The sequence below is a fragment of the Chionomys nivalis genome, chromosome 22 (genome assembly GCF_950005125.1).
Source record: "Chionomys nivalis chromosome 22, mChiNiv1.1, whole genome shotgun sequence".
NCBI classification, from domain to species: Eukaryota; Metazoa; Chordata; class Mammalia; order Rodentia; family Cricetidae; genus Chionomys; species Chionomys nivalis.
In genome coordinates, this window is record NC_080107.1 from 15,684,924 (window position 1) to 15,701,374 (window position 16,451).

At 37.1% G+C, this 16,451-nt stretch overlaps 1 protein-coding gene and 1 long non-coding RNA gene across 5 annotated transcripts in view; one reads left to right on the plus strand and one right to left on the minus strand.

Annotated features, from left to right (window-relative positions):
- Positions 1 to 12,406, plus strand: part of Scn9a (sodium voltage-gated channel alpha subunit 9) — a 69,483-nt gene extending 57,077 nt beyond the window's left edge. For all 4 annotated transcript variants that reach the window (XM_057755185.1, XM_057755187.1, XM_057755188.1 and 1 more), the window contains 7 exons: positions 61 to 183; positions 3,774 to 4,055; positions 4,765 to 4,818; positions 5,655 to 5,792; positions 9,084 to 9,188; positions 9,459 to 9,729; positions 10,765 to 12,406. In XM_057755185.1, the coding sequence (XP_057611168.1) occupies positions 61 to 183; positions 3,774 to 4,055; positions 4,765 to 4,818; positions 5,655 to 5,792; positions 9,084 to 9,188; positions 9,459 to 9,729; positions 10,765 to 11,957 (2,166 nt within the window). In that variant the 3' untranslated portion in view covers positions 11,958 to 12,406. The remainder of the gene's footprint in view (positions 1 to 60; positions 184 to 3,773; positions 4,056 to 4,764; positions 4,819 to 5,654; positions 5,793 to 9,083; positions 9,189 to 9,458; positions 9,730 to 10,764) is intronic.
- LOC130864588 (uncharacterized) overlaps positions 1 to 16,451 on the minus strand; it is a 193,927-nt gene that overhangs the window by 148,172 nt on the left and 29,304 nt on the right. The window contains exon 2 of the long non-coding RNA XR_009055991.1: positions 10,811 to 10,990. This is a non-coding gene — a long non-coding RNA (uncharacterized LOC130864588). The remainder of the gene's footprint in view (positions 1 to 10,810; positions 10,991 to 16,451) is intronic.

Consider the following 16,451-nt stretch of genomic DNA (forward strand, 5'->3'; position numbering starts at 1 on the left):
TTCATTTCTGTGTTTTGTCTCTTCACTAAAATAGTTACTGAGGATGTCATTTTTTTGCAGGTATCACTGGTTACTTTAGTAGCCAACACTCTTGGCTACTCAGACCTTGGCCCCATTAAATCCCTGAGGACACTGAGGGCTCTAAGACCCCTGAGAGCCTTGTCTAGATTTGAAGGAATGAGGGTAAGAAAAATACTAAACTCCTTGTTGTAAAATCGTTATTGTTTAAGTATGGCGTGGAATAGTTCTAAAATAAGTGTGTAGTTATTGTGAACTATCACTGAATACATAGGTGTACATATACATAACATATGTAATATGTTTATATCTAGTAATTACACATAGAATTTTAGAGTGCCTACTAATTAACAAACTAATAAACGATACTATAATTCTTCCTTTATGTAATATAGGTAGAAAATCACATGATCCTAATAAGTGGCCTTTCTTCTTTTAAAGTGGATATTTTTCTATGCTAGAGTTAAATGATGAGATCACGGGCAGCCCTGATACTGTTCTCATATATACACCAATGATTTGCCTTATCAGATACCCAAATGATTTTTGATAAAGGAATAACCTTAGTCAGGGAGCGTAAGAAAGGATAAGAGGGTAAGGTAACATTAGCCATCATATCTAATTTCATGCTCAAAGTAATGATGATTCAAATTCCGTGGAATTGTATCAAAATTACATTCAAAGAAATCTAAGTACCAAGAGTTTAATTCATTGGTAATATGCTGCAGAATAGCCCCAGAAGAGACTAATTCCCTAGAAACAACGTGACACAAGCAATAACTAGAGTCAGCCTAGTTTTAAGGGTTGTATTAAACCAGGAACTTCTGCCTAAGACCCATACCAAACAATGCCTCTATTTTTTGCACTTAACTCGTCATCATTTCTTGTTGTTCTCTAATTTCTTCTTCTTCAGATTTATGCCTGATTCCTCAGTCTATATTTTTCGTTCACCTTGGAGTGCTTCTGTCTCCTGTTTTCATTCCTAACTCACCAACTTGAGTATAGTAGACAGCATAGCATCAATACAAGCACCTCACCATTAAATTGCATTTGAATTTACATTGTCTGTTCAGCACAAGACATACCTAAGCATCCTTTCGCCTATGACTACATACTCACCACTCCCATCATATTTTTCCCATTTGCTTCTCTACTTGCAACCTCGGAGCAACTGAACATGGAGACCAATCTGGCTCATGTGTTTTAGATAATTGAATACTGGCAAGCTGTCAGCATTGCCTGGAAATTTTCAGAAATGCAGACTTCTAACTTAGTCTGCCTAGCTACTTTCAAAACTGAGGAAAGAATGTCATGATTGAGAGACTAGCCTAGGCCATGTAGTGAGATCACATCTCAGAGAAACAAGAATTAGAGAGATAGCTCCATGGTAGAAGACATGTCTCACTTTCATAAAAACCTGGATCATTGATAGCCAGTGCATGTACATGAGCTTATGTGCACACAACATATGCAGCCTCCCGTGGTTCACTCTAGGTTCACTCAGCGTGCCAAATGGTATATTCTATATTTAGCCAAACTCATGTGAGCATAAGAGAACGTTATGACCTTCAGCCTTTAGATTGTTAACTCTGCTTGTTTAAGTAGCACTCTAATCTTTTGCTAGCTCATGCATACAGTCAATGATTCCCAAGTTTATGAGAGGTCAGTAATTGAAAAGAATTCATAAGCAAAACACTGTAGGAATGCAAAACTCTTTTACATTTTATGAACATAGATGGTATTTAGTATTCCGAATTCTAAGTTATTTTTTGAGCATTAGTATAACGTTGTGTTATATTTATTGGCCCATGGATTTGAGCAATGTGTATTGTTTCTCTATAAGCAAAAACATGTTTGTGCCTAAAAACTATTTCATTTGCTGATAAAGCCAGGCTATGATTTACAGGGTGTTTTTGTTGCTGGTGTTAGTGGTGTTTTTTGCTCCTTTTTATTAAGGTCAGTTGATCTAACTCAAAATATTTTAAAATATTACAGAATCCAAATATTTATTTATGTTTGCCCTAAAAACAGAAGTATTTCTTCAAGCAGAAGTGTCACTTTGGGGGAAGAAAGGAAACAATACAATTGAAAGATTTGGACGTAGTTTCCTCAGCGTGCTGAGGCTCTGTTCCTTTCCCATAATCCTATAAATACACACAGTAACATCAGTTATTGTGCTGGTAAAAATGACGACTGTAATGGTAAACAGACCACACCTTCCCATCAGCAAGTAAACCGACCCAGGCCAGGGAAACAGCATTTTGTGGTACCTCCCGTTGTACTACATAGGCGCTTGTCTGCCTGTAACAGTTTAAGAATGTTCTCAAAATGTGGGAATATTGCAGAGCCGTGACTATCAAAGGATCCCGTAAGTCTGATAGAAAGAGTTGAATATGTAAGCCTTTAGGGCTAAGGGCTATAAGGTGTGGTGTGATATGCACAGTAGGGAGAAGAGAGGACATGAGGATGGGGATGTAGTCTAATGAGAAGCTGGTTTCCCTAAATACCACGCTAGCCTTGTTCTTCCTAGCCTTTTTGGAGATCACCTATACAGTCATATCTGATAAAGTGAGGGGTAACATGGTTACTCATCACCACAGCTTTCTCTGCAGGCTCCCCAGAGTCATTCTTACTGTTCCAGTTGAGGGGTTAGGAAGTCACCATCAGTCCCCTGACTATTGCTATAAAGGAAGGTTCTACGGAAGCAGAGTAGGACCCTTTGTTTATGTGCGACAGATGGCTCCAAAGGCATGGGATCCACATCGGTTAAAGAAATTTAAGAATATTTTCCTATCTCTATTCTAGACTCATTCACAGATAGTCAGGGACCCTAAATGTGTCTCCGTTTGGAAGTTTCTTGAGGTCCTGCTTAACACATTAAACTGAAACGCAAACACTCATAAATTAGCTCTAAATAGTTCATGCTCAAACGTGGACGAGAGCTGAAGGGTGAGAAGAAAGACAGATTTTTGAAGGATGCGATAACTATGAAAACCCAGGGAGAGAGAGAAGAACTACTCCAGAAGCTGTAATGCAGGAAAAATGAAGCAGGGAACTCACTGGATCCTTAGCAAAGTCAAGACTGCGGAGCAGCAGAGAAGGAAGGAGGAAGGAAAGCCGCAGCGCATGTCTGTTTAGACTGAGGCCAGCACACTCTATACTTGGGCAGGCACTTGCATAGGAGTCATTTTTAGAGTTAGAAAAATAACTACGAGAGAATTGCCTCCATGTTGTAGAATCATCAAAATGTAAATAGGGCAAACAACTAAAGGACTCCTAACCTTAACCCAATGTAATACAATTCAGCAATTTCACTATACAGAAGAGTGGGCTTCTGAAGGCTGGTTATTCCAGGATGGCGAAGCTATAAATGCACACTTCATTGGTTTTTGCCATTAATGTTTATATTTCTCTCTTTTCTGAAGTTTGTACATTCATGACTTCGTCTTGTCAGCATCGGGTTCTAAAGGTTTTATTTTATATTTTTCATTTATTTGAATTGCACTGTCATTTTTGGCCATTTACTCTTCTGTTTATGCTAGTAGCTTTAACATGTTTGTTAATCATGAAACTGGTAAATCAAAAACCCCTGGGCTTAGGACACACCTCATGTTGTTTGGCACGCTCCTAGCCATTACCAGCTGTTCCATATAGATTTGTTATTGCTTGTTCTTCGACCTTGAATTTTGTATTGATGTCTGTTTGACATTTTCTACTGATCTTAACTAGTCTTTCCTTTTTTTTTCTGGTATCAGGTGGTGGTGAATGCACTCATAGGAGCAATCCCTTCCATCATGAATGTGCTTCTCGTATGTCTTATATTCTGGCTAATATTTAGCATCATGGGAGTCAATCTGTTTGCTGGCAAGTTCTACGAGTGTGTTAACACTACAGATGGCTCACGATTTCCCACAGCTCAAGTTGCAAATCGTTCTGAGTGCTTTGCCCTTATGAATGTCAGTGGAAATGTCCGATGGAAAAACCTGAAAGTGAACTTTGATAACGTTGGGCTCGGCTACCTATCTCTGCTTCAAGTTGTAAGTGATTCTTCTCACGAATGCTTGGTGCAGAGAAGAGAGTGTCAATCATTGTTTAGATAGATAAGCTGCTAGGTAGAAATTAAGATGCCATGAGACTTTTCCAATAGACCTGCTTTTCTTTTAGACTATGTTGCCTATCAGCATGGCTAAAGAGCACAGATTTCTTGAATTATATTTTTATTAATCCAGTATTGACAGTTTGTTTTCACTTGAACCAACATCACGGCGTCACCAGAATATCAACTTCCAAGTAGCCATTGGGAAACTTCTATGTTTATCATACAAGGGAATGAGAAGACTTTCCTAGAGGCACAGACAAGCCTTGAAAAATGGAGACAAATTATTTCTTACCGTAACAAAAAACATTCTTCTCCACTTTTGGAAAGTAGAAGTTCATATGCATTAATTCATAATATTTCTAAAAATTGTAACAATTTGTAAATGTTTAGTTAGGAAAAAAGTTTAGATAATGGCCTTCTTTTAAAAAATTATAGCTATTTTAGCACGGCTTTTACATTTGAAATAAACAAATATGATACTCTGATTTAAAACGTCGCAGTATTTTTATGTAAAACTCATATTTTAAAATAGACCAAAACTAATTTGACGCTACTGGTAAATATTGTAAGACTAAATAGACATAGCTCTATTTATAAACACTTTAGAGTCTGGACTCCACACTAAAGTTCTATAAATGTACTTGCAGGCAACATTTAAAGGCTGGATGGATATTATGTATGCTGCTGTTGACTCTGTTAATGTAAGTATTGATCAATTTTAATTTTTTTTAGTTTAACTCAGTATATTTTGAACCACAGGTCTCATTCATGCCATGAATATGTACAAATATAATGAAAAGCTGCCACCCTGCTGCAGTTGAGTGGTTAGGAGTATAACATTTCGAGATTAGCATTAATGTAAATTCTGGATCTACTACATTTTACAAATTCTTCAACCAACTCTGAGCAATGTACTTTCACTGTCTGAGTCTTAGTTTAATCTGCTGTGAAAAGGAAATAATCCAGTGCCTCTCTCATGGGTATGTTTTGAGGATTCACCAATCAGCACTTACCATAGGCTAGTGGTCTCTAATGGACAGCAAACACAAGTTTATTAGAATAAATATGAAATTATCTTTATTCAGAATTTTTTACTGTTTTTATATTTTGAAGCACACTTAAATAAAATCTTATCTAATAAACCTTAAAGATTATTGGCTAGTTTATGTTCCTGAAATCCAGTACAGTAAACATATTTATAATCAATAGAAATATAATAAAATTAATATGAATTTGGAAATTAAGGATATTCTTTCCATCATTTAGCTGAGACTTGTCCTATTTGACTGAGATTAAGCTCTGCATATGATTATATCTTTTATAAATCACTTTAAAATTGTGTGACTATACAGAGTAAGTATCTATCAAACAAACACTTGCTATTACTGGATAAATTTTTAATAGTGGTTCTACGAAGTTTTAACAATGTTTCTGAAACACTCTTTCTAGGATAGCAGTCTTAGAATTACCTTGTCAACACATGTGACAGTAAAAATAATAAATTTTATTGTCTACATGCTATTGACTTTTTCCACAGGTAAATGAGCAGCCAAAATATGAATACAACCTCTACATGTATATTTATTTTGTCATCTTTATCATCTTTGGGTCGTTCTTCACTTTGAATCTGTTCATTGGTGTCATCATAGACAACTTCAACCAACAGAAAAAGAAGATGAGTATTTTAAGTGTTTCTTTCATTGCACTGAAAAAGAATTAACTCGAAGTTAATTGGTTAATTTACATTTAATTTTTCAAAGTATTGATCAAACATGCAGTTTCATATATGAATAATCCTATCATTTTACTGTATAAAAGTTTTCTGTCATAGCTTTGAACATAACGTTAATTATTCTGTTTTCTCTGATGTTGCCTATAAAGGACTGAACACTAACTAGATCACTAATTCAAACCAGTGAGCTACTTTCAAAGTAGTTTTTTTTTTATTTTAGAAGTATCCTTTTTTTTCTGCTAGTCATTGTTCTGTGGCGTTTTAAGATGGCGCATAGGTGGCCATCACATGTGATGTGACTGCTATGGTGAGGTCACCTATGTTGTAGCATAAGAAACAACACAATAAGATAATGAAAGTAAGATCCTCTGAGTGTGCATATCACTCTCCTGATCTTTTTAGCTCATTAATCCACGTAACAGCTGTCATTCCTTTTGACTGTCACAATAAAATGCTACGAAGAGTAGGACTCAAAACAACAGTGGTGTCTTCCCCTGCAGGCTTAAAGAACAAAATCAAAGCAGTGGAGGGGTCCTGCTCTTGTCCAGGCCTCTAGAGGAGGATCCACCACGTATCCCCAGTCAAGCTCCTGTCAGTCAAGCCTGACTTTGTCTTCTGGCAGTGTAAATCTAGTATCTATCCATCATCATATCCTTCTCTCCTTTTATACTGTCTGCTCCTCTAATAAGTATCCATCACATCACATTATTAACGCTGTCTGTTCCACTTGGACATCTTCTTAATTAAACAACGCTAGGCAACAACATCTTTTACCAAGGTCATTTTCTGCATTGTTAAGAATTAGGGTGCTTATACATATTTAAGGTGATAGAATTCAACTTACAAGGTCAACCGTTATATTTATTGTTTATTATTTATTTATTGTTACTCTAATGTCCTAGGAAAGAGGATGTGGAATTGGGGATTTAACATATGTAAAGCAATTACCTAGGATGCACAAGGCCCTGGATTTAGTCCCATTGTAAATACAAATAAGAAAAGAAAAACTGCAAGAAAAGTAGAAAAGAGGAAAGGCACAACAGGATGAGCAACTCACCCGAAATCAGACTCCTAATAAGTAATATAGACTAAATAGAACCAGTAATAGATCTCCTATCTGCTGAATATTTACTCAACTTTTATTCCATCCACTTCACTGTAGCTTCAGGACCTGCATATCTGAAAGATTGAAAAATGCAAGGAGAAAATTACACAAAAATTCACAGGGGTAGTCAGAAAAGTGGATTCAGTTGTGGGTGGTATTTGATATGCCTTCTGAAGGTAGGTAAGAGGACATGCAGCAAGGAGGAGGTCAAAAAATGGACAATCTTCATAAAGGGGAACGGAAAGGGGTGAGCTTATGTCTATCTCTAACAAAAGAGGCAGCAGTTCAGATAAACAGCAACTCACCCGGTTCATATGGAATTTAAATTTAATGGTAGAAATAGAAATATTCATGATGCTTGTAGTTTGGGGAAAGCAAATTTGAAAACCCTTATTAATTAAATGTTGTTCAGTAGGAGCTGCTATGTCATTGGGTATTTCAAGCAAGGTGTAACAGGCATGCAGGACACTGGAGTTATTGGGATTCTATTATGTCTGATACTTTTTAAGATGGCTCTTGTGTGAAATCTAGAGAAATTAACTCTGGCTAACTTATTAGAGAGGATATATGACATTTGTACAGTCTGACCCTAGAGAATAGCTTCATCATAGACCAAGATGCAGAGTTATTTCAGCCACAGATTATGAAACTGGACTTTCATAAAAGTCATCTGTGACTGAAAACTCAGGTTAGTTCAGACCCTGTTGAATCTGTCACCTGAGCAGTTCTTAGAATATTTAAAATAGCCCACCATGGCAATAGTTAATAAAGAACATATTCAATTAAGAACGTTTGTCAAAGAATGACCACGGCTGTTGGGCACTGCAGGAGAATAGAATCTATGCCTTAGGTTTATTGAAAATTAACTGAGTTACTATGGTTTTGGTACTACCTACAGGAAGAGACACTCTTGGAAAAATAGAAGTAGGATTCCTAGAGAAAAGTATTTCAGGTTTCAGCTAGGCATCTATAGATAAATATGTGCACACATTGGCATGCCTATAGTGCACAGAATTCACTATTGCAAGCACAAAAAGGAGTCATTTTGCTTCAAAGCCCACATGTTACCCAGGATTCAATGTAGCCTCTTAAATATTTTAAATGCAAGTATTTTAATTTCAGTTTATGACTCTACCCACCCTTTTGAAATGCACACTCCCATTTTTACCAGTTCTCCCAACTATCCATCATCTCTGTTAGTATACTCATCATCATTAAAACTTTCCTGTGACATTTCAATTTCTAAAGATAACCATAAGCATTAGACTGAAGGTTAGTAGGTAAGCCATGAGTAGGTTGACGTTTTGGGAAACTCAGAAGCAGATGCTGAACATGGATGTGGACACCTGTGTATGAATTCTGAGTAATGACAACCCTTTTTAATAACTATATCCTTATGAGGAAGATGAAGAGCAGCTACACTAAAACATCCTCCATTCAAAATTATGGAGTCCCAAATGCTTCAGATGTCATATTTCCTTGAATTTTAATATTCATTTTAATATTAACATGCATAATGAGATATTGTGGGTATGAGACAAAAGTCAATACCAAAAGGCAAACATCTATGTCTTATGGTTATTTTCTGTAAAATTTGAAGTGTACACACACATCGATGCTGTCATGTGAAGAACTGCACATACATTTCTAGCACTGTCTGTTACTTCTTTTCTCAATTAATGAAATGGTGATGTGGGGAAATAAATATAAAATAATAGAAAATTAATATTAAGCTAGTTGCTGTTGTAGAACTCTACTCCTGATGAGAATCCAAGTCATCTGCAAAAGCATGAAAGGCATTTTTAAGTATCCCTAATCCACCTGATTTTAGCAGTAATATATTTTAGTAATAAAACTAGCAGAGGAAATGATACCTCAGTAAATAAGCCAAAATATCACAGGTAAGTCTGTGAAAATATAATCAAGGTCATGTGTGTACTCTACAAATGTGAATTACATTATGACCATGTTTATACATAGGTATTCATTTTAGGCATCTTATGTATAGATTATAGGCATGTGAAAATAAATTTCATCTCTATATTTAAATATATAACTCTTTTATTAATCAGAAGAAAGAACTGCACATCGATTTTGGTTTTAAGTGAGTTTCTCTTTTGTTTCTTTACCTTGGAGGTCAAGATATCTTTATGACAGAAGAACAGAAGAAGTACTATAATGCAATGAAGAAGCTGGGATCCAAGAAACCACAAAAGCCAATTCCTAGGCCAGGGGTAAATATATCGTGTGTGTGTGTGTGTGTGTGTGTGTGTGTGTGTGTGTGTATAAGCATGTCTGCATACACATGCAATATTAATTTGTGTTCATTTCCTAACTGTAATATATTTTACTCTTTTTATAAAATTTCTTTAATTTTTGTGCATTAAATTTTGATCATGTTTTCCCTCCCCCAACTCCTTATAGATCCTTTGTATATTTTAAGATGAAGATAGTACTTGAGAATTTTATTCTGCATTCTCTGTCATTTTTGGTTTGTTTTGCAGAACAAATTCCAAGGATGTATATTTGACTTAGTGACAAATCAAGCTTTTGATATCACCATCATGGTCCTCATTTGCCTCAACATGGTAACCATGATGGTAGAAAAAGAAGGGCAAAGTGATTACATGACTGATGTTTTGTACTGGATCAACGTGGTCTTCATTATCCTGTTCACTGGAGAGTGCGTGCTGAAGCTCATCTCCCTCCGACATTACTACTTCACTGTGGGATGGAACATTTTTGATTTTGTGGTAGTGATCCTCTCCATTGTAGGTAAGTACATTTATTAATCAAATTTTAATTGTGGATAAAGTCCACACTACTCAAAGCAGTGTCTGCAGGCTTGAGATCTGTTTTACTTTCAAGCGAATTATTAGCATGAAAGAATGGGGGAAGATCATAAAACAAAGCATTTTCTACATCAGAATTCTATAGTTACAGGCAGTTGTGAGTCACCAGATATAGGAGCTGAGAACCAAACTCAGGTCCTCTGCAAGAGCCCCAAACCTCTGAGTGACCACTCTCCAGCCTCAGTGACTAGTTTGATGAAATTAATTTATAATTTCCCTAAAACTAGCAGTGAAACTTTTCATCTGACGGTGGTTACAGACTGAAAACACAGCAGTAATAACAGCCATAATAGTGTTTAAAATCAAAGGTCAAAAGAGTCAGAGAAACTAAACGCTAGACTTTTACAATTAGTAGTTGACTCAGCTGACAGTCATAAAAATCAAAGGTCGGTATTTAAAACGTGGGGCAGCTGGAGTGGTGTCCCGGTTAATCACAGCACTGGGGAGGCAAAGGTTGGCAGATCTCTTTGAGTTCCAGGCCAGCCTGATCAACACAGCAGTATTCAGTCCAGCCAAGAGCAAGGCTTACATGGTCAGACCCGATTTAAAAAAATAAAAAAAGTTAGAAAATTTGTATGATTTTTAAATTTTTATTTAATTATTCCCCTCCCTTTTTTCCCATCTTTTAGAATCAGTTTATGGCTGGCTCTAGCACTTAACTCCATTCTGAGTCCTGGAAATAGATTTTTGAGCACGAGGATGCATAATCCTTTCTATTCATGATACACTTTAGTCTCAAGAGAATGAAAAACATCTTATAGACAAAAATAGAGAGGAGTGTGTTCATGAATTTGGTTAAGATGGAAAAATGTCACAAGCAGTTATTTGCTAAAATACTGAATTCAAGATAGGACAGAAATTTTGAATTTGTAAGATGGAAGACGAAGCTATTTAAATTCATGATATTGTCCAACATAAGTATCTAAAATTTCCGTTTATTTTTTCCCCTCCCACATAGGAATGTTTCTCGCCAACATGATAGAGAAGTACTTTGTGTCCCCTACCCTGTTCCGAGTCATCCGCCTGGCCAGGATTGGCCGAATCCTACGTCTGATCAAAGGCGCCAAGGGCATCCGCACGCTGCTCTTCGCTCTGATGATGTCCCTTCCTGCGCTGTTCAACATCGGCCTCCTGCTTTTCCTGGTCATGTTCATCTACGCCATCTTTGGGATGTCCAACTTTGCCTATGTTAAAAAAGAAGCTGGCATTAACGACATGTTCAACTTTGAGACCTTTGGCAACAGCATGATCTGCTTATTCCAAATCACCACCTCGGCAGGCTGGGATGGACTGCTGGCCCCCATCCTCAATAGTGCACCTCCCGACTGTGATCCCAAAAAAATTCACCCAGGAAGTTCAGTGGAAGGGGACTGTGGGAACCCATCTGTGGGGATTTTCTACTTTGTCAGCTACATCATCATATCCTTCCTGGTTGTGGTGAACATGTACATCGCTGTCATCCTGGAGAACTTCAGCGTTGCCACAGAAGAAAGTACTGAACCCCTAAGTGAGGACGACTTTGAGATGTTCTATGAGGTCTGGGAGAAGTTCGACCCCGATGCCACTCAGTTCATAGAGTTCTGCAAGCTCTCCGACTTTGCGGCTGCCCTGGATCCTCCCCTTCTCATCGCAAAGCCAAACAAAGTCCAGCTCATTGCCATGGATCTGCCCATGGTGAGCGGAGACCGCATCCACTGCCTGGACATCTTATTTGCTTTTACAAAGAGGGTTTTGGGTGAGAGTGGAGAGATGGATTCTCTTCGTTCACAGATGGAAGAAAGGTTTATGTCCGCAAATCCTTCTAAAGTGTCCTATGAACCCATCACAACCACACTAAAACGAAAACAAGAGGAAGTATCTGCTACTATCATTCAGCGCGCTTACAGAAGGTACCGCCTTCGGCAAAACGTCAAGAATATATCAAGTATATACATGAAAGATGGAGACAGGGATGATGACTTGCCCAATAAAGAAGATATAGTTTTTGATAACGTTATTGAGAACTCAAGTCCAGAAAAGACAGACGCAACTGCCTCTGCCGTCTCTCCACCTTCATATGACAGTGTCACTAAGCCAGATCAAGAGAAATATGAGACAGACAAAACAGAAAAGGAAGACAAAGGCAAAGATGGGAAAGAAAGCGGGGAATAGAGCCTCATGTGTTTACAGCCTGTGAAGGTTATTAACTGGTGTTAATAAGACTCTTTCACGGAGCTCTATGCCAAACTCTTTTTATCCAAACATTCTCAAAGACAGCCCAGCCCCTAGTTCTGATCCAATGAGCGTCAGGCAGGCAGCATTGGCACATGGCTATTTTTGCATTGGTAAAGGATTCTATAAGAATTATGAGCGTAACTCCGTAGGGAATAATCATTACTACAATTAAGGGTGATTTAATCATTTAACAAGTCCCAAAACCATGGAGACCATTTTGTCTCCATATCTTTTCTCTAGCTTCGACTTAAGTGTGTACCCCATCTAAATATTGAAATTCATGTACAGACGCAAACATACACACAGACACAAATACAAACGGGATTAGTTATGATTGTGAATTCAGTACAAGTATTTTGCCTTTGGTTTGAAATGAAATTACTTGTAACAGTAATGGGAATTAGTAACGAAAGTTTTTGTCAAAACATCTTATTATTAGGGAGTCAGACTCTTTACCCATAACTAGAGTTCAGTTTATATTTTGAGGTGCTCAAACTTACCCTACATTGCATCAAAAGCAATTATAGGGATCTATAAGATGTCATGGGTTTGAAGCATATGTAGGCTACTTATTTAAGAAATCACTTGCATTGGCATAGATTAGCATTCACTTTGATTTATGATGACATCTGCAGAATTTTGTGCTCACTTGATTCTCCCACCTCAGTCACTGAGCTCGAACTTTAGGTTCACTGAAAACAGTTAACCTGTCTTTCTTACATCCCACATTGTATGTACAATAACTACGGACCTTGAGAAATATATCACATTTCATAATATAAAACACAAAGACTGTTAACAGAAAAAATATTCCGCAAAGTTCCATTTACTTACATTTATTTCATCCAGCTTGCCCAGTAAGACAGCTAATGACTGAACTCTGAATGCCAGTTGTCACATTTATCTTCTTATGCCATTTTGGTCTGTCATATTTTACCTCTGAGCAAATATAATGTTTTCTTTTAATGAAATGCAATTAGCTACTTGATACCCTAGCACTTGTTTGAGCAGATGACCGGAACACAGTATGTACTGCATCTCTTAAATACAATCCTTAATGTGTTTGGCAGCTTCCCAAGTTACAAGGAACACCAGGCTTTTACTACCTGCCCACCAGGTGTGCAGTATGAATGAACCAGCATCCACAGAGAGAGTCTCAGCAGCTTGCTTTATCATCACTAATTTCCCTAATTGTGGAAGTAAACCTCTGGTCCTCTCTTATTTCATCTGTAAATAACATAGTTGGCACTTCCTCCTTAATATTCTAATCTGTGATATGAAATATACTTTACATTGAGCAGTAAAATAGCCCAGGCTTATCATTTTGGAAGCCCGTTCATTTTGAGCTGATTGTAACTACCCTACAAAGGACTGGACATCTACTTTCTGTTTTTGAAGCACTTGGTAAGCATAAATGACTGATTCTTTCTCTCATGATTTTACTCTAAGAAGATGAAATCATTCTTCCAACACATTATCTGTGCAGAGAAAACAGAGCTGAGTAAAAGTAGACGATTCTGAGAGAAACTTTGAAGTAACTGCCTAAAACATACTTCATCAAATTGCTTTTGAAATTCAAAGGTAACACAAGTGTTGGTATAAGTAATCAAAACATATATTCTTTATTTCTTGCCCAGTTAAAAAGAAAAGTTTAAACACTACTAGAGACATGAAGAGACAAAGATAAAGAATGAGGAATGCAAGGAGGGAGTGAAGAAGCAAAGCTATAAGAACAAGGAGAAAGATATACAGGCTTGCTCAGAATGCTGTCCACTGTGGTGCGTTGTACAGTGTCCTATAGAAGAGTCTCGTTACACCCATTTGTCTAAGGGACCTGAGAAGTTAAGACTGACAGCTCTCTGCATCTATGCTTAACCATTTAGCCTAGTTTGGGGGCCAACTTTTTAATTTCTACAGAAGATTCCAAACTGTGCTCAGCTCAGCAATATAGAGCTCTGTGCATCTGTTAAGCTGCTAGAATAGGTTTGGTCAGCTTAATTTGGGGAGCCACACAAAACCTTTCATTTGTAACAAGCTTTAATACATTCAATTAAGAAATTAGCTTGTTTAACAGTTGAAATCAGTTTCTCATTATTTTGCGCCCATTAAAAAATAACTACATTGTAAATATTTTTATGGATATAGTATGTGCAGATGTTTGGTATAGATTACCTGTTATTTGCTATTAATGTTTTTACTGAGGTTGATTTTTATGTAAATTTAATATATTGGCAACTGGTTCCTCAATACACTTTTTTTTAGCATTGCAAAAAATAACAGTTCTAAAGTTTCTCTTTTTTCTACTTCGTGCTGAACATATTTCTTTCTGAACTATATAATTTTAAATGTGATATTAAGTTTTATACATACAAATATGTTTATCTTTCAAATCACTACTTATTACATAGTATCCATTAAAAATGGTATTTTTGTTAGACAGGATTTCTCCCGGTAGCCCTGGCTGTCCTAGAACTCACTCTGTAGACCAGACTGGCCTTGAGCTAAGGGAGATCTGCCTTCTTCTGCCTCCTGAGTGCTGAGATTAATGGCATGCGCCATCACTGCCCGGTCTAAAAATGGTATTTGACAATAGGGTAACATTTAGTAAAAGCTTAAAGCAAGCCTACACCCCTTTTCGTATTGGCTAGTGTTTGTCCTAATTACAAAATGTCATCCCACTGGAGCTTCTAGTCATATATCCACTAAAATTATTTAACCTATTGACATAGAATGCTGACTATAAAGCCGGGCCGTGGTGGCGCACGCCTTTAATCCCAGCACTTGGGAGGCAGAGGCAGGTGAATCTCTGTGAGTTCGAGTCCAGCCTGGACTACAAGAGCTAGTTCCAGGACAGGCTCCAAAACCACAGAGAAACCCTGTCTCGAAAAACCAAAAAAAAAAAAAAAAAAAAAAAAATGCTGACTATATAAATGAAGATATAGATTAGCATTAAATAAAAGAAAGCATATGTGAACACATATCCATCCACATAATTTGGGTGAAAACAGGAGAATCTCATTTAACTAATTTTTCTCTTCTCACTGCAAATAGTAAAAGAAATCTGTGAGCTATTTCAAAATTCAAATTGTCACATCTTGTGGTCATAAATATTTAGCATGGTTTTATAGAATTTTGATAGTTTTATAAGAGTGGAAATTAAACACATATGTAAATAAAGCCGTCCACAATAGCAAATTCAATAAACATTAATTGAAGTGATGAAGAGGGGGCGGTTAAATAAGGATGGTCAGTTTAGAACTTATGTGTAGAGCCATCAACTTTTCAGTATATGTTTTCACTATGTCATTAGTTTCCTGATGAAAACAATCAAGAACTGCTCCCAGCACATGAATAAGTAACCATGCATATATGAATGCTGTTTACAAAACCCATAGACCCACGAATGCTCAAAATGTTTCAGTTTATCAACATTACATTGTAGTTATAATTGAGACTTAAAACTGTTCATAGAATCTAAAATAAAAGTCTCTAAAAATGAAATGATGTCATATTTATTTTGTGTCTCAGTACACTTCAGGGTAAATTCATGCATCCCTAATAATTGTTAGTATTTTTTTCTTTGTTACTTTTTTTTTTTTTTTTTTTTTGATTTTTGAGACAGGGTTTCTCTATAGCTTTTGGTTCCTGTCCTTCCTGGAACTAGCTCTTGTAAACCAGGCTGGCCTCGAACTCACAGAGATCCGCCTGCCTCTGCCTCCCGAGTGCTGGGATTAAAGGCGTGTGCCACCACCACCCGGCGTCCTTTTCTTGTCTTTGCAACACAGACAGCTTCATTGTAATGACTTCTAGATGCAAAAGTTGAGGAAGAGAAGTGTGGCATTCCAAAATAATTCATTCAGGTCCACAAGAGAGTTTGTATAGGGGGAAGAAATTGAGACAAGAAGTGACCAAAGGCAAACATTTAGCTACACAACACTAATGTACGCTTGTTCTTCTTGTCCCAACATTGAGAAGCTGCATGGCGTGCATGACAGGTAATAGTGTGTGTGCCTTCCGAGCCATATATAGATTCAAAAGAAACCATGGTCCTGGATACGTTACCTATGTGGACCTCTGTTCGCACTGAAAATACGAGAGGGTGCTACTTCACACACGGTAGGAAGGGTAGGATAAGACAATTCCCATGAAGCCATTAAGGCTGTTCCTGACAATGCAGAGTCAAAAACTTAGCTCAGTAGAGGTGCTAGGGCAGCGGTCCATGAGCTACCAAGGATTTTTGGAGTCCCGGCTACTTGTACATTGGGCAGAACCACAACATAGCCAGCATACATGTTCAATAATGGCAATGATAAATATATTCCCAGAAGAGTTTCATGCCTTCTGCTGTAAAGAATGAATATTTAGCAATGTGCTGTATATACAAATATTTCAAATGTAGGGTTTTTGTGATTTGTAAGTTGAACTTATATG